Consider the following 19,745-nt stretch of genomic DNA (forward strand, 5'->3'; position numbering starts at 1 on the left):
TTTGCCCAGCTTTATTGAAATCGGTTAACGGAAAGAGATTCAACCTTTACAGGCGGAAAATTTTCTTCAAATTTTAATAGGACCGCTACTGAGGTACCTCCTTGACAAAAAAAAGTCATCGAAATCAGCAGTCGAATGGAGAACCTCCTCCTTTTTTATTCCGGTTAATAAATAGGTTGCTACCTTGTGCGTTGTTTGTTAAAATTGTAGCCTGGTATTTTGATTTTTTTCGGACCATTAATCGACCATTCTCACATTCGGTGTTCTCAGCCTAATTACCGTAGCCATTGTAATTTCTAGCCTATTATACCCAATAACATTGAAATATAAAAACTTTAAACTTAACTATCAATATGTCTAAATGGCATTAGAATAGACAAAGTAGTTTTCAAGTAAGTGTAGAAAATCAAAATCAAAGTTATTTATATGTTGTTAGTTGTTCTTTATCATTTTTGTTTTTATGTTTTCTTAAAAATTTTAAACTTTGTAATTACCGTATCCATGCCTACGGTAATTAGATCCGTTTTCCTTAAATATTTGTGTCTTAATAACTCGAAAACTACTTTGTCCATTCTAATGCCATTTATACATATTTTCATTCTAATGCCATTTTATACAGTTTAGCTTAAAGTTTTCATATTTCAATGTTAGTGGGTATAATAAGCGAGAAAAAACAATGGCTACGGAAATTAAGCCGAGGACACCGAAATGGCTACGGTAATTAGTGAGAATGGCCGTAATGAGGTACCCCCTTTCCAACAAAAAAAAATTGAAATCGGTTCACAATGTCAGATTAATTGCGCATATACGCACAAAGAAAAAAGTTAATATTATTTAAAATACAGTCAATTAGAGAACTTCCTCCTTTTTTGAAGTCACTTAACAGAAAAGGGTGAATAGCTATACCTCAGAATCAGCAGCGTTAGTGTAATCAATTTGCGGGTCGCGGCGCGAATGTTCTGCGCTAGCCGTTGTAGGGTTAACACCCGACACACGAGACATTTCTTCAAACTCGTTAAGAAAATTTGTATTTGTGCCTCTTGGTCCACCACGTTGAGACGAACCTTTGTGTTCGGGTGATGTCCGGTACGGACCATTGTAGGACCTATGGAGAAATAACAAGGAGTATTCGAACTTAACTCTGCAACTTTCCTATGATCCGACTTCCAAACACGTTGGTATTGTGCTCTAGTATATTTTATACGTAGTGCGTTTACCAATATCAGAAAAATAATATTAGGGGCGTGACTATTTAACAAAGTGTATCATGTAAACCTGAATGTACTTTAGTACGAAAAAGGTCAAGAGCCGAGGCCGTGGTTTCGAATCCGAGCTCGCACCCCTGAGTTTCTCGGAACTTATGTCCTAAATTTACCATGAGCTTTTCGGTGAAGGCAAATATCCTGATGAAACCTGCACATTAAAGAAGGTTCACAACACTCGGAAATGTCCCCAACCCGCATTGAGCCAGCGTGGCTGACTATGGTGTAATCCCTCGCCTAAGAGGAGACCCATGTCCAACAGTGGAATATAGAAGTGAGTTGATGATAATGATGAACGAAAAAGGTAAAAGGAAAGGAGTTTAAGTGAATGCTAAAACGGAGCATGGCAATAAATGACAATAATTATAATCGGTTTTGTATTGTCTACGAGTTAAAACTATTTCAATATCATTCTTCAGACAAAATCTTACTTAGAAAGTGCTTCACAATTGTTAACAAGCGTTTTGATAGCAATAGCCAACTGTTGAATAATTTCCTTTTCCGTCTTTCCTAGCAAATCGTACGTAGGCAGTTGAATTTGTTTCACATAACAAGGTAGTATTGCTTCTAGAATGATCTGAAATTAAAGATACGAGTTCAGTACACATCAGCACCGCGATCACTAAACCTGTTTTTTATGCGGTATCCTAAGGACGTTTCAGCGTCAAGCATTTTAACAAGAACTCTATTTAGAAGCGCCCAATGTCATGCAGCGAAACGTGTATAGGTTGATGTAAAAACAAAACTTTCGTTAATCTTCTATATACAGCGTGTCCCAAAATTCAACGATAAGCGGGCGCTGGAGGGTGGACCAGCGCATAACTACTTGAGGAAAAATAAGAAAAAAAATCTATCTCATTTATTTTTTCAATTACGATAAAAAAATTGTTATTCTTCGAAAATTTACTCCCTTAATGATATTTTGAATCACCACGACCACATTTTTTCAGATATTTCTGATGTTTTAATTTTAACGGCCACCTAAGTAGTACTGCTGTCTACCACAACTCTTAAAAACCCTAGAATGCCTGCAGTTTTACACAAAAATCCATCAAAATATTTTTTTCCCTTAAAATTTTGAAATATTTTTACCTTCAGTCGACTTTCACTCATCGTTTTGTAAAAAAAAAGTATGGACACCACTGCGGCAAGTTTTTTTAAAAATTGACGCAACTAACCAAGATTCCAAAATGGTATAATACTTTAATAAAACTAGGCGCCAAAAATATTGGTACCATTTCTAAGAAAGATTAAAATTCTTGATTATTGTTCTTGTTCATAATAATCACTTTTACTATGTGCCGAAAAAAGGTTATGTGTTGCAATTTCTTGGAATTTCAATGGCACGTGTGCGTAGTCGATACAATTTAGAAATTCCTCCAATTTTTTTTTCTTATTTTTCCTCAAGTAGTTATGCGCAGGTCCACCCTCCAGCGCCCGCTTATCGTTGAATTTTGGGACACGCTGTATAACTATAATAACTTTCGTTAAAAAATTGGTTATCCTTCTTAGTATAAGTGCCTCCGGATTACGAATTACTACTAGTAAGATACAAAAACCCAGAAGATAGCATCTCTCCGTATACATTACATAGTTACTACCATCTAAAAAAACTACAATCGTCTACGTGTAATGGTACCAAATCACAAAAAAGAAAGTTTAAAACCGGCTATTACGTACTGTTAATTGGGGATAAATACAAACACTTAACCATATACTTACAAGCATCTGATATCCCCTAATACTCTCAGCCGAATAAGAAACAACCATAACACAAAGACTGATGCAGTCCAACACATTGACCATTTCGTCCTCATCGCGATAGCAGAAGTCTATTGGTTTTAAAGGTTTGTCCTCTTTGATTAATTCAGCTATGTGAAGAGGATCTGGTGATGGCGTTTCCAGACTTAGAAGGAGATTGAATAAACAGCTTGATTGTACCTAAAATGAGGAATTAGTTGGTGACTGTCATAATTATTGTCAATAAATACTGTTTCACTTTTTGCCCAATGTGGCAATAGCGGCAATCTTTGTCTAGAATATACTAATAATGCAGTATCGCGGAGTTGGGATTTTTCCACACACGGCATGTCAGAGCGCACTTAAAAATGGCATTTGTTTAAAAATCTTATCCATTTTTATACACCAACTTATATAATTGTCATTCACGTTTACGGAAGCCACTTTTTAAATTTAGATGTTTTATCTTTTGCACCAAAAATTAGTATAAATACTATATACATTTTTAGAATGTATTAAGATATTAACGCCGTACTGTATAATAAATTAGAAATTATTAAATTATTAAAATAGAAATTGAGAGACTCACTTTACTCGCATCCCCGTATTGCGCGTCTTCATCAGTATCCAAAATGGCGGAGACAGACCCAAACATTTGCAGAATAAAAGGTTTCCTATTCAGTAAGTAGAACTGTTTGACTGCATATTCAATTGTAGTCCTTACCAGCTTGTTGTTTTGGAAGTTTGAGTATATTTGTAGTAGTGTTGGCATTATAAGGAGGTAGCTACAACACATAACATTATTTCGTAAACGTAGGAAATATTAAAATTATTTAAACGGACTCAACTATGTTGCTTAGTCAGTGTCTATATTTGGTAGCCCTCACTTTCTTCTCAGGGGAACTTATCTTATGAATAACTAGTGGATCTTATATCAGTTTAATATTTTCTAGTATTATAAGGTTTTGTAGTTATGGTTGCAAGTCAGTAAGAAATGAAACTTTAAAACAGGAAGTGCTTCCTTTAATCTTTTTTGAATGTAGCGCTATTTCAATTACTAATAATTAATTAAATAATTAGTTAACTTTCCGTTTCAACGAAATAACCTCAAAATTTATTTCATACCGAAATGACAATTTTAGCCTTTTTAATTCATCGACAATTCGAAACTAACTTACCCATTTGTGGAGAATATATTCTTGAAATTCGAAGCGGCGTTTACATAAGTGGCAATCACATATCGCAGTATGAGAGAATCTTCACTATGCAACATCAGTGCTCCGTTTAACACATTCAGAAATAGATGAATGTCGCGCGATGATGTAAAGTTTCCAGCCATTGCTTCGAACATACGGGCTATAAGGCGTACCCACCTGGAAACGTTTGTAATGCTTGATAGCAAATTAATTGTTAACATGGACTTGAGTGACAAAATAAATCGAAGAGTCAGCATTCGATTTAAGTTCTTAAGTAAATTGTGTTGAGACGAATCTTATGTCTGACGGGACATCGAGTATATAACCAGAAATAGAGACGGAATGTCATTTAATTTGTTTGAAAACATTATTATTCTGCCAAATCATTACTGTGACAACTGTGCTCCGATTGACCAGCCCGAATTCGAAACAATTGTCGGGTGTAGTCAATTGTTTCACTGCAAATCGACCACTTTAACTTGAGCTTTACTCTTAGGTCGAAAATTTAAAAATTACATATTTAATATTTAATTACCGATGAAATGGGATTTTGATTTGTAATTAGATGTTTTGCTGTTTTTCCCACACCACCGAATGAAACAGCCCCCCATAATTAGAGAGAGATATTATCTTTATTACATTAAATACTGAATATTTTTGGAATATATGGAGACGTACACACAGGTCAATGGTTGGCGCTGTACTATTTTAGCTTTCTAATTTGTGATTTCAGCGCAAACGAGAGTTGATATTTAAAAGTGATATCAGTACCATTTTACTGATGAATTGCCAGGGCTGGATAGCCCTTATTTCCTCTCTATTTCTGGTTATGCTCGATGCTCACCGATATAGGAACTAATATATGGATTTTGACCACGTACTATGCTATACTACATCTGGATTTATATAGAAAGTTACTTACATAAATTTGTGCAAAACGTCTAATCCAAGCAGAGTAGATCCAAGTGTCCCACCATTATAGAGCGTCAAATCTGATTCTAAAGCTCTACGCGGGAATGATGGAAGTTTCATCAATTCGTCATGCAGAAACACTACCCTTTGGACCACCTGGGAAATAGAAATATTTTCGGTTATTATTAGAAAGAATGGCAATGATAAATCATAATGGAAGCTTCACTTTGAAAGACTTGTAATTTTAAAAACTTAGAATTGTACGTTGGGATAACTTGACTCAACAAATATTTTTGCCTCAGTTTACTTCAGACACGATTAATAATGTAGGCAAAGCAAAATAAGTTCATATAGAGTAGAATTACTCATACCATATCAACATTTTTCAATATAGCCCAAGTCAACAAGACCTTTCCGATTTCAACAAACTTCTGTAATAGCTCTTGTTGTTGTAACTTTTCGAAAGCCTCTTCCGTCTCCATGTGTACCAATCTTAACTGAGGGTACTGTGACCGTTTGAAGAAATAGTGATCGCGAACGTAGTTGATCGGGTTGTGAATTTGACCTTTGGGAAAGAGATAATTAACATACATAATATGTGTACATAACGTTATACATTTTAATAAACTGGTACAGACCATTTCAAATATTTGGCTGCAAAAGTACCGCACTACTCGTCAGCTTGTGAATACGGGAGAGCCCCATATCTTTCTACATTAGTTTTAATTATAGGGACCCTCCCTACCGACCCTTAGGGTATACGAGAAGGGTACTATGACGTGGGCGAGCATGCCCGTGCAGGAACCAAGTCAGGTCCTCCCCTAGATTCCCAGACCAGCCCGTTTGCACGGACTTCATTCGGTTCTCTGTAGGGCTAGTACCTTAGGTGAGCCGCCCCGGATGTACGTACAGCACCCTCCCTATTTTCCAGATAAGTAGCGGAGCTATAGGCACGCAGTGAATACGGGATAGTGCGCAAAAAGTATTTTATATTTAATGCATTCATTTTCAGTTCAAGACTACCCGGGTCAAGTGTGTACTACATGCTATTTCAACGCCGTTATAATCCAGCGTGCTCTTCGATACCGTGAAGAGAAATGCGCTGCGATGCTCCGAGCTCGGACTCAGAGCATTGAAATTTATACCTTATATCAATTGGAATAGCGTAAAATATACATTGATAAATTTAATATCCTCTGTCTTCCCGTTAGCCGGCTTGCTATGGGCCTTACGCGATGCTGATATATATTTTTTGTATTTTGAGGCTATCACCGCTAAAGTGATGTAACCCACATGTAATTCTTTTTTGTGCAATGTTACTTTAAATGGTATTATACTATACTATTTTATATTTGGATGCTATTTTCATTTTTTTCCCCATGGAAAAACACTTTTGCCCTAATAGCGTCCTTTCATCATTTAGTACCTACTGGGCGCTTCGATGAAATTGACTTATTAGGGGATCAACTAAATAGTATATAGATACTCGAGTAATTACTTACGGGTTTTAAAGTCCACAAGGAAATATTTGTCGTGCATGTCGTCGGGAATACCGAAAAAGTCGAGCGACTCCTTTAATACCAAACTGAACTTTGTGTCTTCTTGTATGGGGAACTGGGACGGGATACTGCCTTCGTTGTCAGCTAGAAAAATAAATTGATTAACAAGATTGACGATCTTGTATTAGTATTGGCTGGCTAGCTAAAGTTTAGTCAAACAAAAAATGTATAAGTAAAGAATTGGATTTTTTTCAACAGTAACTATTATGTTGTGACTACTATTACTATTACAAAAATCAACGAAGTGTCTTGGTACATACACACTGCGGCACATTTAGAGGAACGCTAGTAAAAACCTCCAAACTCCAAAAACAAACAGTGTTTTTCAAAACTAATATTACGAATTATTTTGACAAAAAACACATGAATATCATGGTAATAAAAATATCATCATATTAACTGCCTCCGTGACCGAACAGTTACCATGCCGGGCTGCGACGCAGAGGTCCCAGGTGCGATTCCCGGGCCAAGAGAAATATTTGTATGGCCTACATTTATTTCTCTCGTGAGTTTAGGTGTAATTTGTGGTTGTCTATGTGTGTGTTCATGGCACCCGCGACACAGGGTTTCCCTAGTACGGGGCTATGTTGAGTGTGTGCGTTATTATATTATTATTATTATTCAATGAATTAAATATGTAGTTGAAAAAGATTTTTTATTTATAAAACATTGATTTAATCAATGTTAAGCTGGTACAATTTTTTAAAATCGTCAAAAAACGTTTTTTTTTAATTTAGATTTTTTCAATATAGCTTGAGCACAGGTGTACGAAGTCGATGTTGAAAGGTGTTTAATACAATTGCTTCTTTACGTCTAATTCTTATCTTTGACGCCTTACTACTTTATATTCTCACTTTATTTTTGTTCCGTTAAATGTGCTGGAGTGTGTAGTACCACACTGGCAAATTCTTGTATTATACTTACACGGTCCATGGACGATAATTTTTTTAGCAGCTGGCACATTAGCAGTCAGCAATATTTGCGCATCACATTGCTCCTTGCGTAATATTTGTTTTAGGTCTTTAAACATAATACCGTGTACGCTGTGGACCACCTGTAATTTTTAAATAATTTTTACTAGTGTTGCAACGAATAATATATTCGGTCAATATTCTGCCAGGAGCGTAGCTGAATAATTAAAATTATTATAACAACAGAAACTATTCGGCCTGATTAACGCACATACGAAAATTGGTCGGAAAAATTTGTTAACTTCAGTTGTGATAAACAATTTTGTACAATGAAACAAAAAAGGAAGATATTTTAATTTTCAAGTTTATTACTCAAAGTTATGACTTAATGAAAAAAGTAAATGTAACTGTTTCTGCTGCCAAGCAGTATTGGCTGTCAGCATTACTGCGTTCCGGTTTAGAAGGGTAAGGGTGTTGATGAAATTACAGGCACATGGGATTGTCAACTTATGTCTCAGGGTGACGGGCGCAGTGGCAGTGCCCATAAGATCATTGCGGTTTAAAGCTCTGAATGGCACTGCAACCATTATGGATAGACGCGTCGCTTACCACCAGGCACACGACTAGTTCGTCCCGTCACTTGGTATTAAAAAAATTTAAAGTGCTCCGTGTCCCATGGCTATGGGAAAACGTGTATTTATATGTAATAATAATATATGTGTATAAAAGAGGATCAACTTGTAGGTATGAATCGAAAAATATGTATAATTTAAATATGACATAAAAGTGTAACTCACCATCCATAAAATCGATAAAGCTGCTCCAATAAGTCTCTGTCCGTCTTCATGAGGGGTTCTCACATAGAACATGACATATCCAATGATATAGTTGTACAGTGCAAAAGCGGCCTGCTGCGGCAGGCGAGGTATAAAGCGAATGAGGTGCCGAAGAAGTTTGAACATTTCGTCTTGGTGGTCGCGTGTGAGTCGCTCCAAAACATGGCGAAGAAATAGAGCGGAATCTTCTACAAGGCAGTTCCAGATCACCTGGAGAAAGGAACGTTAGTTTAACCATTTGTAATCTTCATCGTGTTTCTTATTCTACCAAAATGTTTGTACTTTCAATTGATTTTACATGCCAATCAGAAGTATCTGATATAATGGCAGAACTTCACTTGGCTGTTCGTATTCGCTATTGGGTGTTGGTTGTACTTGTGAAAAATATTTGACGTAGACAAACATGCAGATACTGACCAATATAATCGTCTACACACGAAGCCAAATAAAGGGTTAAAATAATGAATATGACCATAGTGACCCCTGATGTGCGTCGAGAAACCGACAAGCGCCTGGTAACGCGTGTTTGGTATTTGCTGTATTTGTCAACTAGGCAAACAAGACATATGCTTTGTCACACATACTATCTACACACGGTGATTGTTTGCCAAATGCATAATTATATCAAATCATATCAAATACACAAATACAAAAGAGTGTCACCATGAGAGAAATTTTAACATATCGCAGCGTTTCAAGAATTAAAATAAAAAATATTTCATTTCTTGACTTACTATTATTGTGAATAAGACTTTCAAAGATATTTACATTGATTAAAATATTTACGTGACAACATTGCGAGTAGGTACAGTAAACGATTCGTGGGTTTTGCTCTCCAGATACGCCTCAGTTTTATTTAAATCATCTTGCTGTAAAATTACGTGTTTTTGAGATAGACCGCATTTTTACTAAGTCATCGATACGTCATGTCACGAGCTGCTATTTTTGTAAATACTTTAAAAGTGAGAATAAACAATTGTATAAATTATAAATGGTCTTGTATTTTTGTTCAATGTTTACTATCCATTACGAGCTAACAAAATATCTTCCTAATTTACATAAATATTATTTTTTTCAGTACAGAGTACTAAAAAACCGACCGCAAAACTAAGTGGAATTACTCTATTTGTCATGTTTTATTGAAATCGGTTACCAGAAAATGCGTGAAATCGGGTTCATCCCCTAGTCTCCCACCCTTAGAGGTGGAATATTTTCTTTCCACCAAAAAAAGAATAATCAAAATCGGTTTACAAATGTCAGAGTTATCGCGTAACATACATACAAAAAAATATAGTCGAATTGAGAACCTCCTCCTTTTTTAGAGTCGGTCAAAAATTAATTGTGTATGTGCATATTTTTATTATTAAAAATAAATGGGTAATACAATCCCACCTGATAAGCAATTTCATAAACGGAACACCCATCTTCTTCACGTGCCGCGGCGTCATCTAACATCGAGACTATTTCCGCCACCGCTGAGCACAGGACTGACGGGAATAACGCAGAAGCAACTTGCGTATGATGCGATCCACGTACTCCTTCTACCATTTCTTCGTCTGCTGGGGCTGTAGGGATAATCGATACAGGTACTACATTGTAACGCCAATTTCTTTTAATTTTACAGATGTCGACATCTGCATTGTTAAGCAATCTAATGTTTTCGCTCATCGGTTAGTTACTGCAATTAAAAGTTTATCTTAACCGTTTAAATATATAACTAAATAGTCAGTTAAAGTTTTAGAATTCTATGTTTGAATTATCGGATGTTTCTCATGAAAACAAATATGTACCTGACGGTATTAGACCATGGCAAATACCGTTAATTAAAAAAGTGTACCTTAATATTTTAAAGAAGGTTGGCGACATCCCGTGTATTTTGACGACGTGCATTAAGGAGACCTATCAATACTTGTGATTCAATATCAAATCATCAAAAAAGCTAATATATAATATATATAAAGTTGATATAGGTTGTGTTTATAACATTATCCTGTATTTCGCTTCAGATGTTTTTTATTTATTTATAAAGGTACACCAACAGCATAAACATAGTTTTGTACAAAAAGGTTTATGGTAAGAGGAATTGTCCTTATACATATGCCTATTACTGGTATACACTACTTTGTAGAAATTAATTAGTACACAACATTTTTTTAACAAAACAAAAATACATATTAAAAACTTTAAACACTTACAGATTTAACGAATATAGAATTACAAATTATAATGTGGCTTCAAAGTATTGTCAGCAGTTTTGTTTTAAACATTTTTAGGGTATCGTTGAAGATATCCAGCACTGGTTGTTTTACAGATGAACAGTTGTAATGGGAAGACATTCGCGAGAGTGGATGATGGAAAGCTAAATTAGTTCGGCATGGGGGAATATTAAAAAGTTTAGTTAAGCGAGATCTGGGATATTTGTATGGTACTGAGAGCTTTACGTTTTCAAGTATTGCAGAACTTGATATCTCACCATTTACTAATTTATGTAGAAAAGACAAGTCAGCTATAATTCGTCGATTTCGTAATGTGGATATTTAAAAAAATTTCATTCTTTGGTCATAAGGACGTCAATTATTTTCATTGCACCATGTGACATGTAGTTCTAATTTATAAGCAGTAAGTACAACGCAGCGTCACCGCTCAGGCGTCCCAACGCCGACGCAACGCATCGTGTGTCATCGCTATTACAGCGCGCCTCTATTGGTGAGTAACACAGAGCCAACGAGACAATAACAAAACATGTTATTGCTTTTAAAACGTAATCGTTGTTTTCCAATTACGGACGTATTGAGCCATTTAATGAGCAAAATTTCGAATTGTTTCAGCAACAATTATATTGCATTATATCTCTCAACGATGTTCCCGAAACTAAACGGACGCCATTAAGAAATCTTATGAAGAACTCATTACCATTTTAGAACGGAGATATGCGAAATCTACTTCCACGGCATTAGATCGCGCAGCTTTTCGATCTAGAAATCAAAAACCAAACGAAGAAACTGTGGAATATGGAATGGAGCTTAAAAAGTTAGCAAAAAGATGTGAGTTTACAAATTTTGAGGACCAAGTGAAGGACAAGTTTATGGATAGTGTAAACAAACCAATGATAATTTAATTAAAAAATGATAGAAAAATTTGAATTACTAAAAAATGTACATCTGACACTAGATAAACTAGAACTGTGGAGGCTGCAATGATACATACCAAAGTAGATGATGTAGAAAGTAGAGACAATTCGGTAGAATCAGGAAAGGAAAGGGATGTTGCAATGAAGAAAAATCAGGTACAAGGAACATATAGAAAACCGGTTGAACATAAAATACATCAGAGAAGACGATATCCTAACAATTCACAACAGAACAAAGTTTTAAAAAAACACAATATGCAAAAAAAAAAGTGTTATGTGTTTTGTGTGCGGAAGAGACAACCATTTAAAACGGGAGTGTACCTTAAAATATAAATTTTGTTCAGAGTGCGTAAAACAGGGACATATTTTCAAAATGAAATATGAAAATATATTAAGCTTATATGCCTTGTAAAGGCACGCTGAATGTTTTCTATACGCTGAGACGGGTCGGTGTACATTGGATTCCACACTGTGGAGGCAAATTCAAGGTGAGAGCGAACTAGAATATTGTAGACTATTGAGTTGATTGAAATTACGCGTGTTTCGTCTAATAAAACCCGACATTCGCGCTGCCTTATGAATAATTTTATCAATTAAAGTGCACTAAATTTAAGTTTGTTGTCGTTGTATAATGACTCCTGAGTCACGGACTTCATTGACCTTAGCTAATAGTTCACCTTTCAACTGATATGCAGATGCAACAGGTTTTAATTTTCTCGTGAACGAAATGTATTGACATTTACTAGGTTTGAGGACCATACCATTGGATAAACACCATTGTGTTATTTTATTTAGGTCATTTTGGAGAATTATTACGTCTGTCGGGTCGTAAACTGGTTTAAAGTCATCAGCGAAAAGTGGGATTTTACTATGCTTTACTTGTGAGTCTATATCATTAATAAAAATTAGAAATAGAAGGGGACCCAAATGAGAACCTTGAGAGACGTCACTTTTAGCATGGTATAATACCATGAAATATTCCTTTTGGGAAGATTTGTATGCCAAACTATGCCAAATTTAATATAACTTATCATGTTCTACAACAATGAAAATAAATATAAATTTAATCTGCCCAAATGGCAGAAATCTGCCATAAATGGTCACACTGTTCTCAATATCTATGTGACATTGACATTGGCAAGAGGTCTCTTGTCAAAACGATCCTATGCAACTTTCATTATCTCTCATTTAAATATTGTTTAAACATTTTTGTCATATTGTGTTTTATTTTTTGCTTTATGTCATTACTGTTTAATTGATTATTTCATTAGGTATTTTATAGGTTTAATGTTTTGTGTGTACTATAAAATAACCAATACTTCTGGTAGGTAAACATTCAATCATGCTTTAAATGAAACGTACGTACAAGAATGTTACCTAATCTATGGTCGAACTGAATCAATTACGTTGTGTTCTTGCATCTTCTTTAAAATACAATGTTTTACAATTTTTTATTTCCGACTTTTAAAAATATACTAAAATATATTCATAACTAGGCGTAAACTAAAACGGAAAAATTACACTAGCAAAGTCCATGAACGGCTCTTCGTCGTTATTGGGGCAGTTTTCGCCATCCTTCTTTGAAATATTTATAAATTGCCTTATACAAAACTCGAATAGCGGCTTCAGAGCATTGTAATGCTTAGGCTACAGGCTATGACAATATTTACTTATGACAATTCACCAACTTGGACAGGGTCATCACGGCAAGCACGACATATCAAAACTGCTTCTGTGGCCGAACGGTTACCTTACTGGAATGCCAGGCAGAGGTCCCGGGTTCGATTCCCGGGCCAGAAGGAATAATTGTATAGCCTACATTTATTTCTCTCGTGACTTTGGGTGTAAATTGTGGTTGTCTATATGTGTGACCATAGCTCCCGTAACACTGGGTTTCCCTAGTGCGGGGCTATGTGTGTGTGTGTTATTTATTTATTTATTTATTTATTTATTTATACGTAGTAACGTTATAATATACCATGCGTCATTTAATGAAATCGAAAGTTAGGTAGAATGACGGCTTTTGTTTATTGATAAATGATAACATAAATCCGTATGATATATTTACTTTCAATAGAAATTCACGAACGTTTGTACAATCTTGATAAAATTGTTAGATTGCTGTAAATATCACAATGTCTTGTATTTTCGTCTTAAACAAATTGTTATTAATAACAAATAACTATAATAGTAATTATTAGTAATTTAGGCGTTTTTAAATGCTATTGTTTTTGTTAAATGAGCTATATTTCAAACACGACTTACGTTCAATATGATCATCAGCTGCATGGTCCAGGGCAGGCTCCCTCGCTGCCTGTCTAGTAATCGGAATAGTTGTAATAAGAAAACTCTCCCTTTCAGCTTTCTTCTTGTCGTTACGCTGTTGAAGCGCCCTCTTTATAGCCTCCGTCTGTTGTTTCTTTCGCGTTTTGGTCGCTGTTACTAGAGAACGCTGTAAGAAAACTATCTGTGTAAAACGAACTTAATACACATAAAGCTGCAAAATAATTGCAAACGTGCATAAATAATTAAAAATTAACATGAAGCTGTACCTTGTGTCTTTCTTTTCTTGTTAGTCTTCTTATTGTAATTTTCTGTGTGTACAAAGATTTAAATAGATAATCCATACAGTTTATTAATTAAATAAACCAAAAAATGGACATAGTTTGAACCCTGTGGAATACTTAAACTATACAAAGCCATAATAAGAACTATTTTGTTCGTAGAATTGCAGATACTTAATAAAAATTAAATTTATTACTATTATTTTATACTGTGCAGTTATCCTATTTAATAAAGTGAAAAAGTGTCTAATACTCTTCAAACGTTCTACTATCTATGGACAAAAACTACAGTACAAATTTCCCATAGACATGGGTGTCCCACGACGTCAGCTTATTTTTTTTTCCACCCACAGGGGTAGAAACAACGGCGAAAATAACAAAGAAGACGTAAGACAGCTGTGTATGAAGTGCAACGTCGATTATAAATGCAGGAAAATATTGAGCATAGCGTAGTAACGAATCCATAGCATACGTTTCCTTCATTTGGTGCTAGGTATGAAAAAGATTCGTATACGTTACGGTGTTATGTCATGGTTCCGTTTTCATACCAAAATTTTTGCACAATCATGTCAAATCACAAAGTTTCCACTAAAATGTTAATGTGGTACAATCAATCGTAGAGTACCATTTATACTAATAAATAAATTAGTTTTTGGTGTTATTTTATTATCGTATAAAAAAAAAATCATTAAAACAAATGCCTTTTTAGCATTGCCGCAATTGGAATTCTAGGTTTGCTCGTACCACATTAATATTTAACGAAAAAACACAAACAGACAGGACACAAATGCGCCCAAAAGCATGACTGAAAACTAGATCCTGATATATCACATTAAAGTAAAGCTTTAATTTTCTATATTGTACTTTAGGCAGCGCACAGACAACAATTATTTTTATTAGAAAAGCTACCAAATCTTTACAAAGTTATTATTTACGGATTTTACTGGTCAGCGGACAAAAAGTCCATAGTCTGCGTAAGATGTAAAAGACGTAGAACCTAACAATACTTACATGCTCCTGATTCAAGGTCATTTCAACATCTTTATCTTTTGCCTGCGGACACCATGGCGGATCAACAACAGCGAGAGATTCAATGCCAATTTTTGGAGATGGTAGAGTAAACTCTATGCCTGGTGGAGGAACCTTAAATGTCATAGAAGCACCTTCTTCCATACGTGGCCATACTTGATAGCGAAGCTTCCACATTACTTGAAATCTTAGTATACCATTAATCCTTAAATAAAAGAAAAATAGTTGAAGATTTTGTATTTATTTTATCTAGATGTTTTGGACGTTCACTAACCTCCTAAGACCCAGTAAAGTATAGTGGAAATAGCTCTAAACGCCCGATTTACATTAAATTGTCCTAAATATAATTACTTACTTCTGACCCTAGCTCAGTTTTGTATGAAAACCGTACTTTAATAAAAACTACTAAATCTGAATGCGATATTTTTATTATGAATTACACTGGGCATTTATGTGATCACAGGATTGTACAGTACTGTCTGGGTTTGAATCGCTTCACATACTCGTATTATGTACATTTTAATGTATATCGATATGATCGGTATACATACATATATACATATACATGTCCAGACATGAGGTTTTCTTTATTTCCCTGTGTCTTAACATTCAAACTTTAAAAAATATATTGGGTATTTGTGAACAATACTGCATATTATAACAATCAACATCAACCCATTGTATGATTATAAAGGTCTGATGATGACCAGGAACTGACAACTGCATCTCAGAAATATGAACAGATAGATGTGTCAACGTAAAACTAAAACGATGGTACGATGATTAAACTCCTAAGGCCACATTTGCATCAATTTGTATTAGTTGCGTGTGCACTCTCCATCGTTGACCTCATCGTTACTTTCCATCACGTGAATTGGATCTCAAATACGCACTTCTTCTATTAAAAAAATGTACATAATACGTGAAATGATTCAGACCCCAAACACTATTATTCCTATGGTCATGTGAACTCTACACTGGACATTATAATGAAAATATCGTATTCAAATTTAGTACTGTACATTCTATATGACAATAGGGTATGTAGAAAAGTCCGTTTTTCACACAAAACTGAGGACATACTTGTTTGGGCGTAAAGCATGGCATGTAATCATTATATTTAGAACATTTTAATATATATTGGGCGTTTAGTGCTTTTTCTATTATAGTTTGTTGGACCTTAAAAGATTAAAAAAATTAAATTATGAATTTTTTTCTTGAAGCCCGTATATTTTATATTTATCACTTTGTATATATGATAATAGTTAATTTAAATGATGCGTTAAATAAGAAATAACATTTTAAACGATGATACTCGTGTCGCGGATTATTTTCGATACAAACATGTCTTCCATTTTAATGAGCAACCGATTTGTACGGAAATAAGCATCTGATTATCCGACCACTAATTATATGTGTGACAGTAATAATAAATGGCTGTAACTTACCTAACATCAGGCTCAGCATGTTTCAAATCAGCGTGCATTATTTCCGAAGCAACAGTAGGCGCCTTCACAGCACACAGTATGAACAACGCTGCAGCACAAGCACTCAGTTCTCTGTCTGATTCCAACAGTAATTGCCATGCCACGGGAGCTGACTCTGCGAAGAGTTCTTCACTCATTGTCGTAGCACCTTTAATGAGAGTAGCTAGAGGTGTATGGTAGGCGTCTCGAACCTAAACAAGAAAAAGTGACTGGGGTCATTTTATGGCAGTATAACCATCATTATTAGTAATAAACGACTTCTATTCTATTCTATTCTATTCATTATCATTTCGCAAACCAAAACCTGTCGTCACTCAAAAATTATGTAATTGAGTAAACACGATGTCAAATTAAAAGAAAAGAAAACTGAATGAATCTTATTGCGAATAATGGGGAGTAGTTTTATTTATACTTAAAAATTAGATCTACTTATAAACAAGAATATACATTTATTGGTGGAACCAATTTAGTAAATTTTTGAACTTATATGTCGTGTTTTTTCGACGACGACTACTGTTGGACATAGACCTCCTCCGAAGACCACTACAACGACCGGTCTTGTACTGCTTGTATTCGGTCGATTCCCGCAACCTTCACCAGGTCATCGGTCCACCTTGTGGGTGTTTGCTCACGCCGTATCTTCGGTACGAGGTTGCTACTCGCGAACTGTTTGGCCCTATCTGGTACCTGTTCTGCCCCGTCCGTAAATTAAATTTTCCAATTCTTTGGGCCATATCGGTTACAAGAGTTCTGTTACGGATATCCTCATTTCTGATTGGATCTTGCAGTGAAACTACGAACATTTATTGCACTTTGGGTGGCTTTGAGCCTTCTTATGAGACCCATGGTGAGGCCCACGTCTCAGTGCCGTAAGTTATCATTCGCAATACACACTGGTCAAAGACTTATGCCTTGAAACACTGTGGTATTTTGAACACCGACAAAAATTCAACGTTTGAGATAACAAACGTCAAGGACAACAACATCTCATCAATCCTCACCTGTGCCTTCAAATACTTCAATATCGGCGGTGGTTCCACAGGTGGGTACGGAATAGCCCCCGGTTTGGTGACATTGGGTGGTGTCTCTGTGCTTGACAGTGTATGTTCTACTCCGGCCGCGCGGTATGCTAGTCCGGCGGTTTCTAATACCGTGCGGTCAACCCTGAAAATGCTTCGATTTTAGTATAATATAGATATTGTATGTAGGAGAATATCGTAAATTTCGAACCGAATGTATTAACATCGAATTGGACGTTGCAAGGAATTCTAAAACTAGTGTAAGGACCGAATGAAACCTATGTTGGTCGTACAGTTTCTTTGTTAAGCATAAAGAATAAGTAGAGTCGAGAAATGACATTTATTGAGATGGAAAATATCATAACGTTGGGTTTTTATTTTTAACCGGCTTCAACAAAGGAGGAGGTTCTCAATTCGACTGTATGTGTGTATTTTTTTGTATGAATCGCACTGTTAATACAATAGTGTATTAACTCAAAAAGTGAACTTTTTCAGAATCGATGAAAAACGAATTACTTCCAGCAGAAAATCATTAAAATTTATGTAAATCAGTAAATGTTATAATTTATTTTAGACACTTAAGCAATATCCCAAATATATTTAAAAATAAAATGGAAACAATAATTTCATATTTTTGACTAAGGATTATTTTGGCCAGTACTAGCTCACATAAAGTGTGTACCATTTTGAGTTAAGTAGATATCTTTTGATTATTTGTTACAATATTCTAACGACGGTTATTTTGACGTGTAGATAATCAAATTTTACGTTCAGTAATGATATAATATTAAATTTCACATATTTTTAGTTACGACACTATTGTAATAGCAGTGCGGTATGTTACGCGATAACTCCGCCATTTGTGAACTGATTTTGATGATTCGTTTTTTTTTTGGAAAGAGGGTACCTCCATATTGGTCCCATTTAATTTTGAAGAAAATCATCCACCTATAAGGGCGGCTGTTCATTCACACATGAAGATTCATTTTTATAAATAGCGGCTAAATTTTATTATAAGGAGCAATTATTTTAATGGTTGATTTTGCTATTCTCCAATTCATGGCGGTTTTCTCTCTCAATATACTTTGAGTAGTAAGAACCGATTTTTATTACCTCCTGTGTCAAGTTCCGTATAGTGGCGAACTAGGGGATGAATCCGGGTTTGCGCACTTTCCGGTAACCGATTTCAATAAAACTTGGCAAATAGATGTGATTCCACGTACTTTTGAAGTCGGTTTTTTAGTACTCTGTACTGAGATTATTAATAATTATGTACATGTATTACAAGTACGAATCTTATTTATTATTATTACGACGCGACGGAGTAATTTATATTAATGAACCCTACACGTGAATAATAAAAGCAAGTAAAATTTACCCTAAAATTCTTAATATACCTGTCGGTAGAATGTTCTGATGGTTTCCGAGATCGCCTACCCCTACGGACTCCAATAGGACCTTCTTCTGAACTTGTTTGGTTGACGTCAGGGCCAAACTTTTCGCCGTAAATCTAAAAATAATTTTAAGTTAATAAAAGAAATCGTTAAACAAATCACAAGTACACTGATTTACTTGTAGTAACAGCAATGTAATAACTAATGCTTGAGATGCAGTTATGTAAAGACAACGTTTTTGAGAAGGAAATTCTTTGTTTTATATTATATTAGACAAAACGTATACAAAGAAATAGTGATCGTAAACCTTATTCTTCTGTGAACAAATTACAGTAAAGGAAAATATTGTAAGATTTGATGATAAATGACATTTCAAATGACACGATTATGTTTTTATTTTTAAAAAGTTTCCGATTAATGTTTGGAAGCTCTGTTTTTTAAGTTTCGTGTAAGTGCAAGGTTTTTAGAAAAAGAGTATGTATATAAAGACAGAAATTATTCTTTTAATTTATAATAGTGACTACAAATAGAAAATATGTTCGAGAATTTTCTTTCACAGTATTTATTAAATTGATTTGCTTACAAAATCACTCAATGAAATGGTGCCTGATAAAGACCCAAAATTTTATTCCGTCTAATTCTAAAAAGAACGAATCATAGTAAATGATTAATAATACGAGTCTAATAAGATTCAGTAATAGAATTA

At 34.9% G+C, this 19,745-nt stretch overlaps 1 protein-coding gene across 1 annotated transcript in view; it reads right to left on the minus strand.

The window, feature by feature from the left end:
• Window positions 1-19,745, minus strand: part of LOC113229238 (protein unc-80 homolog) — an 81,445-nt gene that overhangs the window by 12,693 nt on the left and 49,007 nt on the right. Inside the window, exons 34-50 of the mRNA XM_026462764.1 lie at window positions 19,043-19,155; window positions 17,628-17,790; window positions 16,588-16,817; window positions 15,122-15,344; window positions 14,099-14,140; window positions 13,812-13,998; window positions 9,809-9,981; window positions 8,378-8,626; window positions 7,594-7,723; window positions 6,613-6,753; window positions 5,482-5,675; window positions 5,121-5,266; window positions 4,181-4,375; window positions 3,592-3,787; window positions 2,985-3,203; window positions 1,694-1,839; window positions 907-1,105 (exon numbers count right to left, since the gene is read on the minus strand). Of these exons, the coding sequence (XP_026318549.1) occupies window positions 907-1,105; window positions 1,694-1,839; window positions 2,985-3,203; window positions 3,592-3,787; window positions 4,181-4,375; window positions 5,121-5,266; window positions 5,482-5,675; window positions 6,613-6,753; window positions 7,594-7,723; window positions 8,378-8,626; window positions 9,809-9,981; window positions 13,812-13,998; window positions 14,099-14,140; window positions 15,122-15,344; window positions 16,588-16,817; window positions 17,628-17,790; window positions 19,043-19,155 (2,946 nt within the window). The remainder of the gene's footprint in view (window positions 1-906; window positions 1,106-1,693; window positions 1,840-2,984; window positions 3,204-3,591; window positions 3,788-4,180; window positions 4,376-5,120; window positions 5,267-5,481; window positions 5,676-6,612; window positions 6,754-7,593; window positions 7,724-8,377; window positions 8,627-9,808; window positions 9,982-13,811; window positions 13,999-14,098; window positions 14,141-15,121; window positions 15,345-16,587; window positions 16,818-17,627; window positions 17,791-19,042; window positions 19,156-19,745) is intronic.

The sequence above is a fragment of the Hyposmocoma kahamanoa genome, unplaced genomic scaffold (assembly GCF_003589595.1).
Source record: "Hyposmocoma kahamanoa isolate Upper Pololo Valley unplaced genomic scaffold, ASM358959v1 296, whole genome shotgun sequence".
In the NCBI taxonomy this organism is placed as follows: Eukaryota; Metazoa; Arthropoda; class Insecta; order Lepidoptera; family Cosmopterigidae; genus Hyposmocoma; species Hyposmocoma kahamanoa.